This window comes from Anabrus simplex, chromosome 5 (assembly GCF_040414725.1).
Source record: "Anabrus simplex isolate iqAnaSimp1 chromosome 5, ASM4041472v1, whole genome shotgun sequence".
NCBI lineage: Eukaryota > Metazoa > Arthropoda > Insecta > Orthoptera > Tettigoniidae > Anabrus > Anabrus simplex.
The window spans coordinates 120,388,431-120,409,401 of NC_090269.1; the positions used below are offsets into that span (position 1 = coordinate 120,388,431).

A 20,971-nucleotide genomic window follows, 5' to 3' on the forward strand; every position below is an offset into this window, starting at 1 on the left:
AAGGAGCCTGGGACAAGTAAAGTGGAAGTAATGCCAGGACCCAGTTGAGGGCCCCATAGTCGCCAACACACACTCCCAAGTTAAGAGCCCCAGGGGGCCCTTTTAGTCACCTCTTACAACAGGCAGGGATACCGTGGGTGTTATTCTACTGCCCTCAATGAAGAACAGGCCCAGTACCATCCTACGACTCAAACTATGCGCCATGTAGTGTCACCATGCGATGATTTCATTAAATTATATTAACCGCAGTAGCAAATGAAACTTCAGTCTCTTCCTCGGAGAACTCCATCATAAATGTCCCCAGTTAATATTGATACCCACACCTCCTTTCGGTATATTTCTATCTCCTTCCTAGATATTTACATTCAACTGGAATCTTGAAAGCTGCTAGAACAAGGTATGCTGTGATTACCATGTTGGTAACACTCTTAGAACAGATAACTCTGACATTATTTTAAAAGCAAGAGAGTGATATCAGTAGATTTACTGCCATGCTTAAGAAGCCTTTTTTCAGGACAAATTTCTAGTAAGTCAGCTTTGCTCCTAATCAGCTACAGTAGAAGAGACAGTAAAATAGACAGCATTATAATGATACTCAAAAAGATGCAGAGATATGAAGAAAATGTATATTTCACAGAGCTATTTACAAACTTTCTATTTTATAACAAATAAATTTGATTGAACTATTGAAAAAAAAGCTACTTTTTCTTGCTTGAAGGTTGAGGCAATCTGTACTTTGCCATTTCAATTTCTGCTTCAAAGTAAGACATATTATTGTACAGGAAGTATTCTGGATTCTTGTAGTCACCAGTTTTTGAGGCACCTGGACCAACTTCTGAAAATACAAAAATAAAATTAATGAGACCAAACAATTTCAAAAGTAACAAAATTAATCAAATTTATACATCACACCATTTATTTTGTTTTACTTCCACGATTAACCATACCTTTCTTTATCTATACTAATATTATAAAGAGGAAAAATTTATTTGTTTGTTTGTAACAAATAGGCTCAAAAACTACTGAACCGATTTTAAAAATTACTTCACCTATAGAAATCTACATTGCCAGTGAGTAACATGGGCTGTATTTTATTTTCAAAACAATTTGAGGTGGAGGGGCACGGGGGAGACATATAAAAATAATAGGCTAATATAGGCAAAATATTGAATTTATCGTATAAGGACGAGACAAAGCTCAATTTAATCCTCTTGATGCAAAGAACAAAACTCGGTAAGCCATATGGGCCCGAAAACCATGTTTTAAGGCTCTAAAACCAACCGTTGTGGAGATATTAGCATCACACTATCCTTGCTCTAGAAATCGGATAAAGTAATGAACTGCCATAACCATGGCAACGTCAGCTCCAGGATTCTACAGAAGCGAAATTATCTACAATAAATCAAAGAAACCTAACATGTTACAGACATGAAAATTGATATTTGGAATCTCCTTTAAAAATAAAAGAACACAAATATTCATTTTCAGAAAATCCACTTAAGGGGACGGGGTGAAAAGAAGTGAGGAAGGAGTTGAATTATTTATATGAGGATACATATATCTCAAAAAATGAAGATGTTACAGACTTTAAAATTGCTACTTGGAATCTCCTTTAAAAATGAACACACTTTTTTGGAAAATCCCCTTAAGGGGGTGAAAAGAATAAAAAGCAGGTGAATTTTTAAAATGAGTATCTTCTCCTTCTATCGCTTTACCCACACCTGTGGGGTTGCGGGTGCGAACTGTGTCGCACAAATGGATTTGACCCTTTTCACGGCTGGATGCCCTTCCTGACGGCAACCGCATGTGTAGGGATGTAATCTATTCTTCTATACTAATATTATAAAAAGGAAAAATTTGTATATTTGTTTGTAACGGATAGACTAAAAAACTGCTGAACCAGTTTTAAAAATTACTTCACCTATAGAAAGCTACATTGCCAGTGTGAGTAACATGGGCTGAATTTTATTTTCAAAACAATTCGAAGGGTGGGAGTATATAAAAATATTAAAGTAATAGGCTAATATAGGCGAAATCGAATTTGTCGTACAAGGACGAGACAAAGCTCCTTTTAAGCCCCTTGACGCAAGAACAAAACTCGGTAAATCCTTCGGGCCCTAAAACCAACCGTTATGCCCTTGACGCAAAGAACAAAACTCGGTAAATCCTTCGGGCCCAAAAACCAACCGTTATGGAGATGTTGGAACGACACTGCCCCTGCTCTAGGAATCGGATAAAGAAACGAACAGCCGTAACCATGGCAACGTCAGCTCCAGGATTCTACAGCAGCTAGATTATGTGTGTAAGTTTGGGCATAGCTGCCAACCAAAATTGATACACATATGACTTACTACCTGGAAAAAAATAAACTGTTGTGTAAGACGCTCATAACACTCCTTTCGGCGGGGATGGAAAGGGAGTGAAGTATAAAAATAATAGCCCTGGAGATCTCCGTAGCACAGCGACCAGCGGTTGTCGACGGGCCTCCGTTTTTACGCACTGGCTTAGGTTTCAGCATTTTGCGGAGTCTGTTACCTATAGTTAAAAGTATTTTCTATCAAATAATGGAGTAGTAGGATCACAGATGTTATTAGTGCTGATATTTTGGTCCACTTTTACGATCATTGTAACCATGAAAACAACCTATATACTGTAGACAATTGTCTTGAAAACATTTATCAATATTTGTACTCAGATTCATTATATGATGTGCAACATGAGTGACAAGCCCCGAGATTTATAATTCTCGATAATTATAGTAGTTTCTTTAATGCATTGCGTATTTTCTTGATCATTTGTAATAGTTACAAAATGTCGGATCAAACAAATACATTCAATAATATTTATATTTGTAGTACTATCTAGCGGAAGTATACTTACACTAAACCTGAAGCTTTGTGAAAGGTGCAGGTATATCTAGGTGGGAATGAAGGAAAAACATGATAACAAAAGATTTTAGAGGTCGATGCTAATTAGGAACTAATATTTAGAGGCCCCATGAAGAAAAGAAGAAGAAGATACACTATAATTCCAAACATGACAAATAATTTCTACGTACTTAAGCAAATACACCAATGATATAAATATGTAATGAAGTCGCTCACACCGATAGCATGAGTAACTAAAGCCAGTTTCTGATAACCCGTGGGAAGAACGGGTACTTCTGCTAGTGTAACATAAGCAAAGAAAACATGTCAATGAGCCTTTACCATTCTTATGATAGGGTTTGTTTATTTAGCATATGATGAACACAATATTATATACAATATGTACAACAACCATTTCAAGTTCATAACTGAAGTTCCATATCAAAAGTTGAGAGCTAGAAAAGAGCGCGTTGCCTTGTCCTACTAAGTGGGGATGTTCCACAGCCCGTGAGTGAGTTATGTATTTACACAGTTCAAAAAAAATTAGGGGAACATGTCTTTCAACGTATGCCATGCTCCACAAAACAATACCTCACACCCAGGCACATTACCAACTTATCCTTTACTGCTGAAGTATACAAAAGAACATCGATGGATTCGCGTTCATTTTCAGAACACAAACGGAAATGTCCAAATAGGGGCAAAAACAAAGTGATAACAGTCCTCCACGGTGGATTTTTATCACAGTTGGAGAGCTTCAGTATGGTGTATGTCCTGCGTTATCACAGCTTGGCACCTACGTGACATGCTCCGTATGTCGACGGAGGTCACGTTGCCGTATCAGGTTCCATTCTTCAATGAGAGCCTGTTCGAAGTCTTGGAGAGTCTGTGGTGGAACAGGAAGTCCACGAACACTTCTGTCAAGTCTATCCCACACATGCTCAATGGGATTAAGGTGACTCACTGCTGGCTATTCCATCTCTTGAATGTCCAGTTCTCACAAGACAGTTCTGGTGATGCACGCTACATGAGCCCTGGCATTGTCGTGCATGAGTACGAATTCAGGGCCAACACCGTATGCAGCAACCAACAGATGCTGTAGCAGTATGTGCTTGATGTACCCCGCAGCAGAAAGATTACCACGGACAACAAGATCTGTACGGCCATCAATACTGATGCCACCCCACACCATCACAGAACCTTCTCCGAATCGGTCGCCTTCCTGGACAACATGCATATACTGCTCACCACGGCGTCTCCACACACATTGATGTCCATCACACTGTGTCAGGGGAAATCTGAACTCGTCTGTGAACAACACAGGTCTCCACTGGCAAGGGTGCCAGTTGACGTGGGTACGGGCAAACAGAAGCTGCTCGATGTTGCTGCATTAAACGGGGCACTCAAACAGGACGTCTGGGTCGTAAGGACACTTCTCTTAACCTGTTTCGTACTGTCTGGTCAAACACCGTGACTCCAGTGACCCTCCTCAAGTCTTCTTGCAGTTCTCTGGCAGTTGCTGAACGATGCCACAATGCACAGATGGTCAGATATCAGTCATCCTGTGGGGTTGTCATGCGTCCACGACCTTGTCCAACCCTCCTTGTGAATTGACCTGTCTCATTGTAGTGATTCCACAAGCGGTGAATAACTGACGGAGAGACATTGAGATCTACAGCAATACGACAAAAAGTCCATCCTTCCTGGATCAAAGTGACGGCCCTTGCGACTTGAACCTCGTTAAGATGTCTCGTGGGATGTGCTGGTTGACGTACATGCTCAAATGACCCCAGTAGTCTGTGTACCTCACAACGACACATGGACGCACCACTGTTCACTTTGTTTTGAGGGGTTATCTGACAGTTTAATGCATGGCTATGCCTACAGATGGAGACAACTTCGATTTGACAAATCCTGAGTAGCTAAGGTCTCAAGGTATGCTGTACGACCATTGGAACTCCATCTACCAAATTATCGTTCACATACCAGACGTTACAAAACATGTTCCCCTAAGTTTTTTGAACTATGTATTTTTAATAATGCTATTTGCTTTTACGTCCCACTAACTACTTTTACGGTCTTCGGAGACGCCAAGGTGCCGGAATTTAGTCCTGCAGGAGTTCTTTTACGTGCCAGTAAATCTACCGACACGAGGCTGTCGTATTTGAGCACCTTCAAATACCACCGGACTGAGCCAGGATCGGACCTGCCAAGTTGGGGTTAGAAGGCCAGCGCCTTAACCGTCTGAGCCACTCAGCCCAGCGAACTATGTATTAAACACTCCTTGTTGTGTAAAAATTAGCTCATGTGTCACTAATACACTTGACAGAAATTCTGGATTGTGCGCTTGATCAATTAACCAGCAGCAGAAATCCACTCTTAACACTTTTGGTGCCAGGCTGTTACATAGTGGTTGCGCTAAGAATACCAAGACAATTTTAATGAAAATGCACACACTGAGGAAAAACATTCTCCTATTTACAATTTGGAGGTAAATCCCTGTCCTTTTCTTCCACAGCACACAGATGAATAGAGAACATGTGAATGTGAATATAACAACATTAGAGTTTCATTTTCTTCATGTAAAAGTGTACACATTTTTTATTATTATTTAAAAACTTAAATTTCAAAATTTACCAAACTTTTACATGTATAGTATATTTTTATCATGGGTATGATACCTTTGTGAGGTTATTCAGCTAATTTTGAATAAAAATCTAATGTTTTATGCAATTCCTGACGGTATTTTTTTAGAATATTTACAAAATTTTACACACGCAGGTTAAATACATAATAACCTCCACCTTCGAACACTTGTCAGTTGATCAATTATTCTCTAATGAATGATTTAATGTTAAAACATTGCATATTTTAATCATTTTTCATATACTTATCCATCTTTACACTGCTGGGGGTGAGGTAACAAGCGGCAGAGTGCAGGGCTAACACAAAAAAAAAAATACAATGCGTCGAAAGAAAGCTTCCACATAAAACTTCACTGATATTGCATATTATCAATATTTCCAGGGAGTAAAAGCTTCAATCTTTCCAGCAGTATTACTTATGCTACCATCGTGCAACAGGAATAGGCGAAAGAAAAAAACGGCCAACAGATCGGCCACTGGCATTTTTAGCAGCAGCTCACATGGCCGATAGATCGGCCACCTGGCATTATAAGAGTTAAATCATCACCGAGTTTGATAGCAGCAGTCGCTAAAATTCGGCCAGTATCCAGTATTTCGGGATATAATGCGTTCGAACCCCTACGCTGATGAGCAATGGAATTAGGATACCTGGTTAGTTGTGTGTGGTTTCTCATTTTCACACAGGCAAATGCTGGGATTGTATCTTAATTAAGGCCATGGTTGCTTCCTTCCCGATCCTAGCCCTTTCCTGTCGTGTCGTCGCTGTAAGACCTAGCTGTGTCACGACGATGTATATCAGCTTGTAAAAAAAAGGTAATAAATTGATAATCAGCTGGTGAAAGACACTGCACCCGTTGAATGTGGTCAGGGTGCATTCGCTCTTCATGCAATGTCCTACATATGGTCCAAGTTGGTACACCAACGGCACGTGTTATACTACGCGTACGGCTCCTGGGATCATCGTTTACCATTGTCAGGATGTCTTCTTCCACGTCTAGGATTACACGTGACCGTTCAGGCCCTCACTTTTCATAGTATGATGTAACAACCTGTATTGCAAACATGCTGCACTACAGCAAGTATCGTTGCTGGATTCGGCACCCGTTTGTTTGGAAACCTTTCCTGATAGATTTCTTGAAGCGCGACCCGTATTCTGTTCTGCCTCACGATACACTAGCAGCATATCATGTATCCATGGTTTTCATACACTGGTGTAAGTCGCGTACGACTAGTACGGATGATAATTCGCCTCTCTGACGGATGTTATTCAGGTGAAGGTCAGGCAGGCAGTACATACCTCTAGTCCGGTTTCAATGAGGGGCCGGGAACCCGTCTAACCACATCCCTGTCACTAGGAACAGCAGATAACCGAACCAGCACGTCACATGTCTAGTGCTTTTGTCGAATTTCCTCCCACTGAGTGATTTCATTATCGTGGATTTTTGGGAGAACTACTCACCGTATGCAGAAATACCCCGGACCCCATTTCTTCATTTTGTTATAATGCACTACATAGCGCAAACACAAAGCCTACAGGACGTCCGGTCCTGGTCAGAAGCCCAGTGCCACCTCACGTCTCCAATGGGTCATACACTAAAGAAAGTAGTGAACTGACAACAAGTCCGAATTATTAATCTTGTAATTCTGGACATGTCTCCAAGATTAGTGGAACATGTACTTACAAATAGGTTTTAGATAGGTTTACAGACAGTTTTTATGGCAAAGAAGGGAGAGGAAAGGGCTAGGAGCGGGAAAGAAGTGGCCATGGCCTTAAGTTAGCTACTATCCCAGCATTTGCCTGGAGAAGAAGTGGGGAAACCACGGAAAACCACTCTGAGGATGATTGAGGTGGGAATTGAACCCCCTTTACTCAGATGACCTCCCGAGGCTGAGTGGACCCGGTTCCATCCCTCGTACCACTTTTCAAATTTTGTGGCAGAGCCGGGAATCGAACCCGGGCTTCTGGGGATGGCAGTTAATCACACTAACCACTACACCACAGAGGCGGGCGAACAAATACTTGAACGTCCAAAGTTACTGTTCTATTCCTTCATAGAAAATGCTCGAAATTACTTCTGTTAACTCGATGACAAGCTTCCTAGTGGTGACACCATGAAGCTCTCACCCACCTCCACACATCCACGTCAGCTCTCACAGTTGTGACGGCATCCCAGATTTGTTGTCGTAGAGTTGCTTCATAGGCAATTTCCTCTTGGTACACCAGGTCTTTGAGGTGCCCCCAGAAATAAAAGTCTAGTGGACTTAAATTGGGGGACCACGATGGCCAGCTGAAGGGATCATACCGACCAGCCCACTGATTCGGGAAACAGTGATCTAGAAATAGACGAACGTCCATACTGACATGAGGAGTTGCCCCGTCGTGCATGAACCACATCTGCTGACGTATCTGTAGTGGAATGTCATCCAGAAGCTCTGATAGAGAAGACTGCAGAAAATGGAGGTTACTAAAGCCAGTTAGTCGTGCAGGCAGCTCCAACGGTCCAAAAAGTTGATCTCCCAATATCCCGGCCCAAAGATTTATAAAATGGCATGAGGGTTTACTTCTGCCCATGTATGGGCATTGTGAAAATTAATGATACCGTCATGGGTAAAAGATGCCTCATCTGTAACCAACACATCATGCGGAAAGTCTGCATTACCTTCAAACTGTTGCAAGAACCAAGTACAGAATTCAGCTCTTGGTAAGGTAATCCGCTTCTCGGAGATGCTGAACTCTCTGGTAGTAGTATGGGTACAATAGCTGTTCACGCAATGTACGGTGAACAGTCCAGTCTCCTTGTGCTTATTGACGGTCTCTCTTCAACAAGTCATAAAATTTCTTCCTTCCGCCGAAGCTCTGCAGGATCACGATGCGGTCCATGACCCTCAATCCGAGGAAGAAGCGAGCCTGTGTCGCAAAGCCTTTGGTGCACAGCGACGAATGTTCATCTATTGGGAATATAGCAGTTTGGAAATCGTTGTCTACACAGCTCCCTCGCTGCATGTGCAGATTCTCCTGCTGTTCCGTAAACGAGGTGAATATCAGCTAATTCTGAAAAAGTAAATGTTTCCATTATGTGATCAATTGGATACAGTGATGTTAGCTCTACAAGTGTCCCATGACTGAGGGACAGCAAGCGACAACGTACCAGCAATGACAGTGGGGCAGTAGGTGGAGCCTACATCCAGTGCTGGAAAATTTATAATGTCCAATAACGGACCATTATATTGGTATTATAAATTACTCATTCGGGAAAAATATTTTAGGTTCCCTATGGGAATCAACATCTACATCATTTGATGGCCAGGCAGGCATCTATTTTTGGAAATGAGACATAGCTCTCATAGTGCATTGGCACTGCTGGTGGCTTCAAATAGCCTATGCACTGGCCTCCACAGTATGCACTAGCCTTGCGTCTTGGGTGGTGTGCTAAGTCCCAACTGACGAGCCTAACTTAGCACACGAGGGCGAAACAGAGGCAACCAAGAATGAGTTAGCTGGAAAATTTATAATGTCCAATAACGGACCATTATATTGGTATTATTCACTTGTTCACGTGACAACGCTGAATGTAATGTCACTCGAATTGCTTGTGCAACAGCTGCGTCAAATTGTTTCCTCATCTGATTGGTATACATAGAGTTAAAAGTGTGTTGAGGCTATTACAACAAGAATAAATTTTGGAATGAATCAGTGGAGCTACGTCATATGCAATAATAATAATAAGTGACTACCCATCAATAATGTTCTTCCCAGAAACACTTCTCAACGTTTATAACTATGGATCACAACAGTTGTATAACTGTCCTAAATAGGATGACATTTTACAATTGGCTTTATGTCACGCAGATAGGTCTTATGGCGACGATGGGACAGAAAAGGGCTAGGAGTAGGAAATAAGTGGTTGTGACCTTAGTTAAGGTACATCCCCACCATTTTCCTCGTGTGAAGATGGGAAACCATGGAAAACCATCTTCAGGGCTGCCGACAGTGGAATTCAAACGTACTGTCTCCCAAATGAAAGCTCACAGTTGTGCGACCCTAACCGAACGATCAACTTGCTCTAAGCACCAAGTAATTCCCGGCTGAGTAGCTCGAACGATAAAGCACTGGCCTTCTGACCCCAATTTGACAGGTTTGATCCGGCTCAGTTTGGTGGTATTTGAAGGTGCTCAAATATGTAAATCGCATGTCAGTTGATTCACTAGAATGTAAAAGAACTCCTGTGGAACAAAATTCTGCCACCTCGGCATCTCCGAAAACCATAAAAACTAGTTAGTAGAACGTAAAAACCAGTAGCAGCAGTAGTAGTAGCATTATTATTATTATGGAAGCTCTAATTAAGCAAGTCAATTACAGTCATCATTTTACCTATCGGCACTTACTGTCCAATAATACGCCTTCTATTACAAATTCGCTGCGGCACGTTTAATAAGAATGTGAATATCGCACAGGCCACTTTCAATTCTGAACGCTGGGAACCTACCGGGCGACAGCATTAGCGAGGAGGTGGGGAGGGGCAAAGCTGACCTTGAATCCTAGCAGCACGCAATGACTTGCGGCAACCAAGCAGCGACTTGCTATGCTGTGTTGCATTCCCCACATAAAACTTCCCCTCACTCTTCTACCCTCTCGATTAGATCTGATGTTTTGCACTTGGCCATGCTGTAAATAAATAAACTGACCTTTTGTTTTTTGTTTTTTACTTTTTGTAATCCTTGCATTGGAGGATGTTTACAAAAAAAGTACTAAATGCAATGAGACTGCTTGCACCACACGCACCGCAACACTTTCTTTTGTACACAAAAATTATCGCAAGTATTTCAGATAGCACCATCCTTGAAACAAAACTGAATGGGGTTCACAAAGCAAGCGGGTTGTGTTTCAACATAACCGGATTTGTACCAACTATACATCCACGTTACGAAACCGCAGAGAAGATGGTTGTGAGTCAATGATTGGGTTTTTAAAGCAAATGAATATTAATTTCAAAATTGCATAATATAATCAGGTCATTAGAAAAACGAACAAATTGTTTCCATATCTGGAAACCAAGCCCATCTAACGGCTGAATAATTCCAGTAGTTCCCTGAGGAATAGTTTTAACAATAAATGTTTTGTTGGTGGGTTTTGATGCTAATATATTTGCTTCACTTTGTGCTGTCTATGAATCCAAGAGTTAAACACTGTCGTCTGGTACATTTTGAAAATAAACCTCTTGTAACCACTTTTGAAGTAACTTTTTAGTTAACTTCCCGGACGGTGAAGGCAAAACAAATAAATTGTCTGCTGTAAACAAACCTTTTTTTAATAATAGGGCAAAATTCTCCTTTTCTTTTAACACAACTAACAGTTTTTTTTTTTTTTTTTTTGCTAGGGGCTTTACGTCGCACCGACACAGATAGGTCTTATGGCGACGATGGGATAGGAAAGGCCTAGGAGTTGGAAGGAAGCGGCCGTGGCCTTAATTAAGGTACAGCCCCAGCATTTGCCTGGTGGGAAAATGGGAAACCACGGAACTAACAGTTTAGGTAACAGTTCTGCATTGGCAGAAATTACAGGCTGAATTGTATAGCTGTGTGTTAATGAGTTCAATGTTGCGCTACTGCGAAAATGTTTTTCTCTCCCTTTAAATGTAGCATATGTCCAGCATGGAACTCTTCGTTAAACCCGCTTTGGTCTGTGTTAAAAACGCACTTTGGAGAGAGAGTGTTTATTGATCTGGATACCCTTTCCCACAAAAATTGTTGCGTTCAACGCAAGGTCAAGCTGATTGGCTGTGTAACTTTTGGTTACAAATTTCGTAGCTTTCCAGGAACCAATATTGAACTTATTTTTAAACTTTTGTACCCAGAAAGTTGAGGCATGGAAGGTATCGTCATGAACACGCCGAGCATTCTTCAGCGCCCATTTACTAATTTGTACGCCATGGACTTTTTTTGTTGTTCAACCTCGTCTTTTTAAATTCTTCAAATGTTTCTTTGGTGAAAAATCTCAGTTTTTCAGCCTTTGTGCCGCTTGATTCTACTTGTAGCTTCCATCTAGAAAGGTCCAACTGATATCGTAGCTTTTTAAATTGGCGCTGGACGACTTTAAATGACATTCCCCCCTCCTTTGTTCAGCCAATAATCAACCACCTTTTGTATGTGATACTAATTGCAGGTGTTGTGGTAGCATCTTTTTCACTCTGTGTTGAATATTGCAAATTCATCATTTTTAATTACATTGTTATTGTCGGGCAAAACTAATGTCTCCTCATGTTTAATGGTGACCTACACATCATTAATCTTTTCTGCAATAAGGCCAGTAAACAAAGATCACGATTCAGTCTTGGTGCAAATGTACTTTTTTTTTTTTTTTTTTTTTTTTTTTACTTTTGGCACAAGAAAATGTTTACTTATGGTACAGTTCAAAACCCAATTCTCTTTTACCAGGTGTTATTTGGCTTTCATAGCGATCACTTTGAGCAAAGCAGCTTTGTAGACAAACTACCACATTCCAAGGATTAAAGTTTGGAAGGTGTTCCAACTGAACATTATCGTTGTCAATTTCTGACATCTGTAAATAATCTGAGTAAAAATTAAAATTTTTAAATTAATTGTTGTCTGTGCCAGTAAAATCAAAAAACACACAAAATAAAATTGTCACACTTACATGGCTTGGTGACGGAACAATTAGGGGCCTGTTCATCTGAAAAATCACGTTTGTTTTGCATAGTCCTACCGAACTGATAAGAGTAAAGGGATGAGGGGAAGGTGGAAGATGGGGAATGCAACACGGCACGGGAAGTCGCTGCCTGGTTGCCGCGAGCCATGCTGCTAGGATTCGTCAGCTTTACCTCTCCCCACCTTCTTGCTAATACCGTCACCCGGCAGGTATTCAGCATTCAATATTGACGTTCAAAATTGAAAGTGGCCTGTGTGGTTTTCACTAAGTCATTTTAAAACTTTTTTTAAAAATTTATTTTCTTGCTATTTGCTTTACGTTGCACTGACACAGATAGGTCTTATGGTGACGATGGGATAGGAAAGGCCTAGGACTGGGAAGGAAGCGGCCGTGGCCTTAAGGTACAGCCCCAGCATTTGCCTGGTGTGAAAATGGGAAGCCATCTTCAAGGGTTGCCAACAGTGCCAACACTATCTCCCGGATGCAAGCTCACAGCTGCACGCCCCTAACCGCATGGTCAACTCACCCAGTAGGAATATTGTGTACTAAATTTCAACCAGATTAAAATTTTACACCAAAATCTGTTCCCTTGTTAGTTTGAAGTCTCTACATTTCTCCATCTCTTTAGGGCATGACGTAGAATGCAGTGATACACACTACAACCTTCACAACTCTATTCTGTACTGACAAGCAATAAGCAAGTTAACAAGTTAGTAATATACAGAAATAAGAGTATATTTACCTCCAGTTGCTGCTGCTACAACAGCAGAACTTAATCCAGGAACATCAGGTATAGAGCTGATAGGAGCAGATGGCTTCGGCTTTGTGCTTGAACTCTCTTGGCTCGTACAATTTCGTATTAAGGACCAACAGCCAGGATGCAAATTGGCTGGCTGTAACAGTTCAGATTTCTTCTTCCACAACAATTCATAAGGTATTCTTTAAAAACACCAGTATAACCATACATGAACAAGAATATCAACATTAAAATACATATTGCCACAGAATAGGTATAGTATTAAAGGAACAGAGAAAGCTTGGATTAAGCCCAGTTTTACGGCTAGATTACTTGAGAATACAATTTATACAAACCATGTGTGTTAAAGAAGGAAAACACCATAATATTGCATAAATCAAAGTTTATTTATAGAAATATATTTTAAAATAAAATGGAAACTATTTTTTTTTTGTACCTAAATTGTAAATGTATTTTTTCTGCATTACACATTTCTCAGATCATATTACAGCAGCTTCATCATGTCATTAAGTTTATAACTGTTAGATTCTTCAGTCTGCTGAAACTGAAACCCAGCGATGAGAGGCAGGCGTGTGCTGCCGCCCTGAGCCACAGAGGTTTCAGAATTGTTATTGTCTCTGTAAAATTTATAAATTAAGGTACAGCCCCAGCATTTGCCTGATGTGGAAATAGGAAACCACAGAAAACCATCTTCAGGGCTGCCGACAGTGAGGTTCAAACCCAGACCTTGGTGTTTTATTCAGTTATAACCTATTGTTTAATGAACATATTGAAAATATTTGTAAGAAACTATTTCAAAGATTGGGTTGCATTACTAGATATTCTAGAGAATTTTCAAACTTAGCTACCTATCGATTGCTGTATGTGTTTATGGTACGCCCTATACTAGAATACTGTACACCTGTTTGGAACCCTTCTCATCAGACCTCTATCCATAGATTAGATTCAGTACAACATAAATTTCTTCGTTTATATTCATTTAGAGCAGGATTCTCATATGATAATGTTGATTATACATCCCTACAACAGTCCTTAAATCTGCATTGCCTGTCACAACGCCGTGAATTATTGGATACACTCTTCATTTTTAAATTGCTTCAATCCTTAGTGAGTCCACAACTCCTTGCAAAAATTAGCGTACATGTACCAGACAGACGCACAAGGTTCAAGAATACATTGTCTACAAATTGGCATAGGACTATTGAACGAATGTCAAGATCTCTAAACAAAGTGGATATTGATATATTTAACTTCTCATTGTCAAAATTTAGAAATCACTTACATAATCTCCAGAACTGACTATTACTTTCCTGTGATTACTTGTAATATAACCTGTGTATATATCTGTACATATTTTTCTACTTATACTCCATTGAACTTTCTTTTTAGTGTGTTTTGTTTTGGCCCTATTCTTCTCTACTGTTATGTAAAATGGTATTACCATTAATAAAGTATTATTATTATTATTGCTGCCCATCCCAGAGGGTGCCTATACAATTTTTTTCTTCAACAGTGTGTCAATGGTTGAGTGTATGGAGTCTGCGAACATACAGTATGGCCTGGTAATAAATGTCTCAGTTTCCGAGTTTTCACATTTTGAGATTCTTGAAGGAAAGTGTACCTCATAGCCAACAGCTGCCTGTTACGGTTCTGACCCGGACAGCTGTCTCAGTTTAGGGAGATTGTATCTTGATGCGATCATCAGCTGTTTTTAAAAGTGCATTGCATTTAATTGGCACCTCTTTTTCGTTGTTTCATTCCAGCTATAGCAAAATCCATCCCTCGTGTTGTTTTTGTATACTGTAAAGTTGTACTCAACAATTTTGTGACTACTATAATAGCATAATATCAGCAAATTTTGTGTTCAGAACTTCTTGCAATTCAAACGAAACACACCAAAAATTATCTTCTTTGATTCATTGGTCTTTCAAGAAACTAAGTTTGTAATTGTACCCCAATTTTTCATTAACGGTAAGTCTTTCCTCGTATTTACAATTCTTATTTTTATTATCCACTCAATTCAATACATAAAATGTTCGACTCTAAATGGACATTAAAATACAAATGTTAATTGAGACGTTTCGCTCATTGTATAGAGCATCTTCAGCCATCTTTTGTGCGATTTTCTCAAGGTTGAGTCTCACATTAAACCTTATTTGTTCATTGAAAATGTTTTACACAATAATTTTTTTTGTCAGGGCTTAAAAAATAAACAAGTAAAATTGACAATTAAATTGTATCATTAATGGACTAGACATGAATTACATAATATTGATAAAATGTCATCACTACTCAAAAAGTAAAAAAAATTATTATTTTTTGACAATTAAAATGTATCGTTAATGGACTAGATGTTAATGACATAATATTGGTGTCCAAGACATATTAAATATGCCAATTAAATTAAAAGATTTGGGTAATTCTTGTTTGTTTCTTGATTTTTCCAATACTGTTATTGTATTCATCAGAGTTTCAAATGAAATTAGTGAAAGTTAAAGGATTAAAGTTACAGTATTTTTTCCGTTGTGTTTTCGTTAATTGAGAACTACATCATTATTAAGGGATGGATCATTGGAGGTTTATACTCTGTTGTGTGCATCATACTTGTAGTCTTCACAATCTTCAACTGATTTAAGTCGGCCTATATTCGCTGGTCAGTTTGTTGTTAAGTGTAGTTTGAAGGGATACCAATAATTTTTACATAAATGTGATGTGTCAGTACTGCAACAAGCACAGCTAAACAAACACAATAATCGATAACGTTGCAGCATACAACACATCGCATTTATGTAAAAATTATTGGTGTTCCTTTAAACCTTGTTGTATGTAAATAAAGTAAATAAATACATAAATAATGTAAAGAAAGTGGACATTAGTGATCAAATAATAAAGACTCTTTTGTGGGTTCATAAATAGCCAAGAAACATCGAATCTCATCAAAAAAGATATGTTGATTTATCAAAATCTTTCTTGTCATGTAAATCTAACGGCATGAGGCTGATGTATTTGAGCACCTTCAAATACCACCAGAATGAACCAGGACTGAACCTGGTATTACAGTCAGAAAGCCAGCGTCTCAACCATCTGAGCCACTCAGCCCGACAATAAATACTCCAGATATGGCACTATATCCCAACACATTCTTTAATATATCACCAGAAATCTTGTCAATTCCAGCTGCTTTTCTAGTTTTGTATCATTGTTATCATAGGTAAATTTCAATACAAAATCCCTTCTTTGTAATTTGGTCACCAGTATACTGTTTGTAGTAAGTGTCTGGAAATCTTGTATCTCATAAATTAAGCCTACATGGACTTTTAAAGGTTATGTTGAACTCGAAAATATGGTTTCGTACGTATCGATTATCAAAAATTCTCCAGTGCATTTTATATATTCAATTCTGTCCGTCACTAATCATGAGTAGATTGGAAAGAGAAAAAAAGTCATCAAAACTCCAGAAATTTCTGTTTATTCGTGACCTGGAGCTCAGTTGGAAAACGTGCTTGTTGCACAAGCCAGTCTGAGCCACTCAGCCCAGCACTGAAGATTAAACCTGGGATGGTATTATAATTTAACTTCTACAGTATTCGCACACTTCTGCATGGTTTTTGTTGTTAAATTAGAAGAATTCTAAGCATTCTGTTCATTTTTAATTCGTATAATAGAGAGTAGTATTTCTGGAACCCTCACATTTTACCAGTTACGGTACTAATTATATTCGTTGCTGTAATTGAAGTTTCCCACAGGTTTTACTGCATTTCTTAGACTTGACCACTGTAAGAATTCACTATTCGTAGTGGAAAATTCTCTTCGAAATTCAACGGTATTTTGGCATGCTTTAAATCGAAACCGGGAGGAAGTAGACTTGTGGTGAGGTAGGTAAAATACTGCTACTTGGTATTCACTGGTTTATACTCTACCTTAAAAAGTTTTAATTGATTTACGGACAGCCTCTGTATGTAGTTCGCCATTTCGGGTGACAATTGATAATCCGATAAGAGTTAGTGATGCCAACGTCTATGTCCAACTTCCCCCTCCCAGATCACTTCAAAAATCCCTCTGAATGAGGGGTAACTCCCAAATAATTTATATTATTATCGTCATCAAAATCATCATCCATTGGTTGAACCGTTGCCTACGAGATACACAAGGCTGGGAAATACAGCACACTAGACTCATCCTCGAGATACTCCGGCAAGTGCCGCTAGAGTTCTCTTTACTGATCTGTTTCGCCCGCTCATTGCAACACGTTCGAATACGAAAAACTATAAAAATTCATTAAAACTAGTAATTTCAGAAGGCAGCAAACAGATAGACCAAGAGCAATTGTTTGACTTATTTTCTACAACGTATTTCTTCACAATATGCTTAAACGAAATAAGTAATTCAGGAAAGAAGCAGAGAAATCTGATAGCGAGTTTGTCACTTTTTAGCGATTCCTTTAATTGTGCCTCAGAGTATCCGATAAGCGGATCGAGATTGCGGTCATAAATAACTTTGGGTTTAATCGCCCTTTCACCAAATATCAGCGATCCAATCTTATCCTCCGCACATCTGATATTTTGACATTCCTATTGAAGCCACTGTTTGGTGAGCGATGTTTATGCCCGTTATGCAAATATTTAGTGTCGTTTCACCGTATTTCTCTTTTTTCTTCCCGTAAAATTAAATTTGTGTTCGCCTCTGTGGTGTAGTGGTTAGTGTGATTAGCTGTCACCCCCGGAGGTCCGGGTTCGATTCCCGGCCCTGCCACGAAATTTGAAAAGTGGTACGAGGGCTGGAACGGGGTCCACTTAGCCTCGGGAGGTCAACTGAGTAGAGGTGGGTTCGATTCCCACCTCAGCCATCCTCGAAGTGGTTTCCCGTGGTTTCCCACTTCTCCTCCAGTCAAATGCCGGGATGCTACCTAACTTAAGGCCACGGCCGCTACCTTCCCTCTTCCCTGTCTGTTCTTTCCGATCTTCCCATTCCTCCACTAGACCCCAGTTCAGCATAGCAGGTGAGGCTGCCTGGGCGAGGTACTGGTCATCCTCCTCAGTTGTATCCCCCGACTCAGAGTCTGAAGCTCCAGGACACTGCCCTTGAGGCGGTAGAGGTGGGATCCCTCGCTTAGTCCGAGGGAAAAACCGACCCTGGAGGGTAAACGGGTGAAGAAAGAAGAAAAAAATTAAATTCGTTCTAACAGAAATAAAGCTTCTAAATGACCAAGTTCAGATACCGTAAAACTTTTTTTCTGATTTTCTACAATCTGATATTTAATTTTCTCATCCGTATATTTTTTAGATTTAACAGAGATACTCGTAGAGTTTCCTTGATATAGAAACGAGACTTGTGCTCCTTTTTCGTTTGTAGCTCACCTATGAATATATGGTATGTTTATCGTTATCTGAATCGGAACTTTTACTAAATTTTGATGGCAATACATCATTTTGGGGAGCTGGATGCTTCCTTTGTTTGACATTTTCCTGTTTGTGAACAGGATACACAATGAAAACAGAAGGAAGTTTGATTGATGTGCTTACACTGAAATCTGTTTTATGAGAAGAATTGTTAGGTACCTAAAGAGATCCTACTATATCACCTTGCCTAGAAATAGTTTGCTTCCATTTCTCCCTTAAACCGCACTCGGAAGGGAAACTATGGAACGTCAATTTTCATGCTTTTCTAGTGTCATCCGAAATACAGAGAGGTACACAACAGTGCACCTTCCTCTCAACCTCAGAGACACTCACCGACAGAAACAATATTCGCAATAAATTGCACAAAATCAACACAGCATCACAATTACTCTGCATATCACAATGTTAAAGTCCGCCAAGAACAGAACGGAAACCTGACATCTAGCGGCAAAACCGTGAACACGGTCGGGCCGCTTTTTCAGCGACAAATTAGTATGTCCCGGCCTTGTACATCTCGTAGGCAACGGTTGAACACATTTTCAGATATCTACAGAAATACTATGGTATTCAAAAGGATTATTGGAAACATACAAGCAAATATTAGAAACGACGCAAACTACTGTTTCAGAGAAAAAATAATCGCAAGTTTGTCTTCCCTGTATTCCAGCTGAATGATGCTGCAGAAGACTCAAAATTTGCTGAGATCCTTCAGCACCTCGGCTTCTTCTTCACTTAGTTCAACATTTTTGTGACGATACATGGACACATACAACTTTCTTCATCACTAGGAAGGATGGTTGAAAATGAGTTTTCCCTAATAAAAAATATCTAGTTGCTAGTTTCAAAATTATCCTGTTCCTAAATTTGTTTTTTAATCGAAAAGTCTGCAAATGCACACTGCACTGTGGCATTTGGTAGTGATAATGTTAGCAGCCTAACTGCAAAGTAACCAGTATTACAGAAACGATCATTTCCAGCTGCATCTTTGTCCTAAAGAACCTAAGTCCAGAAAGCTGTAGTAAGTAGGGCCTACTTGTTGTGCCATTGTTTATTTTGGAGACTGTTCCACCCTGAGAAAAGGTGATCTATAGCCCTACTCCCAGTCACTGTAATTGGAAACAAGTTGAATTATTGCAGGTTTCATCTGAGATGTCGCTGTAGAAGGATGTAGTAGCCTACTGCCATCGTCTCTAAAGTTACGGTATTATGTCTTCTGGTAATCTTTTCTATTGTTCCTCTTGCACAATTCATTTAAGAACTTCTCGCCTTTTCCATGAACATTTTTTCGTACATTAGGTTTCAGAGTTTGCACCAAACATTCAGAATCATATCCTAAACATATACTTGAAGTATACATCAGGTACCGTACTTCTCAAAGTCAAAGTATGGAAGGTCCACATTCTGCTTTTCCAGCTGATTGGGAACAACAATTTTTTCAATACAGATTTGAAGAGTAATAAAACATCCTCCAGTGCTTTCTATTTTTCAACTCGGTCACTTTGAAATATCATATTAACCCTGTGCATAGCTTTTAACTCAGATTTGAGGAACACCAGAAGGTATTTATACTCAGAGCAGTCCAATTATAATTGTTGTAAAGTTGCTCAGCCATGAAACATTTGTTATTAGTTCTGGCTGATGAAAATAGCAATTTCTATTCTTTCCATTGTTCCAGAATCTCGCTATCCATCGAGTGCCTCAACGCCCTTGAATCTTTTTGGGGTTGCAACTGTTATTCATTGTTCTAAACAGCTGTTTGTAATGACGTAGTCACTTAGGACTGTAGGAAAACCAGTTGTGGGTTTCCCCGATAAGAAACTCCAGTTGACGAGGTTAAGATTAATTACCGTAGCTTTTTCGGCACAAAGATGGAGAGAATGACACACGCACAACAAAAAAGTATCATAACATAACGCAAAGCAACTTTTGAGTTGTTAGATGGGTACTTCCATCAATATTAATAATAGAATAAGGAGAATTTCCTATTTAACAAATCAAATCTTCTTGAACAGGACCTATAATATTTGAATAAACATGGTGTATTTTGTTCTATGAATCTCTATGCTTTGTAAAGAGGTGGAACACTCTAACGGTGAAAAAGGTTCTCGCAAATTAACAACACTTCTAATAGAGGAGTGCTGAGCCACATAAACAGTAATTTTCAGTTCTGCCTGTTTAACATTGCCGCCAACCGTTACGGGTTTAATATTTTGGCATGATTGTGCGACCCTTTGTATCTAAACTTTATCGCTATCAGTGGCGAAGCGTGAACTAATTAAGGGGGTAAACAGATTTTTGTGTTATTTAAACTATTTTAATCATAAGTTATATATTTAATTTTTATTTCGACGCATACTGATCTGTATTCAATAATATATTAATGACTCTGAAACAATTTCGAACCCTACGTGCACTCGGCATCGGAGAGTTGTCAAATAACACAATACTTTCAGAATAAAAAGTAAATAGCACTATAACTCATTGTTATGTAGATTTAATAAGAGAAATAATAAATAGATTTTCGTACGTTACCTTAAACAATGTTATTGTAAATGAGTTCAATTCGCCTGCCTTTCATTTCAGCAAATATATCTATTACTCTCGTCTTTAAGTCAGGCGTCTTGCTAGAGTTCCCA

The 20,971-nt window shown here is 39.3% G+C and overlaps 1 protein-coding gene across 1 annotated transcript; it reads right to left on the reverse strand.

Annotated features, from left to right (window-relative positions):
• Positions 1-612: 612 nt before the first annotated feature.
• Positions 613-17,011, reverse strand: LOC136874679 (uncharacterized). The gene is made up of 3 exons (XM_067148318.2): positions 16,857-17,011; positions 12,922-13,072; positions 613-835 (listed from the first exon to the last, which is right to left on the reverse strand). Exons 1-3 carry the CDS (start codon positions 16,905-16,907, stop codon positions 699-701), a joined length of 339 nt encoding a protein of 112 aa, XP_067004419.2. The 5' UTR covers positions 16,908-17,011; the 3' UTR covers positions 613-698.
• Positions 17,012-20,971: the final 3,960 nt, after the last annotated feature.

Excerpts from the sequence above, each read along its gene's own strand:
- LOC136874679 (XM_067148318.2), bottom strand. The coding sequence starts at position 16,907 with ATGGCGAACTACATACAGAGGCTGTCCGTAAATCAATTAAAACTTTTT. Across the intron at positions 13,073-16,856 it reads ATCAATTAAAACTTTTTAAG|CCAGCCAATTTGCATCCTGG; the intron begins GTAGAGTATAAA and ends GAACTGTTACAG. Across the intron at positions 836-12,921 it reads TGTAGCAGCAGCAACTGGAG|AAGTTGGTCCAGGTGCCTCA; the intron begins GTAAATATACTC and ends TTGTATTTTCAG.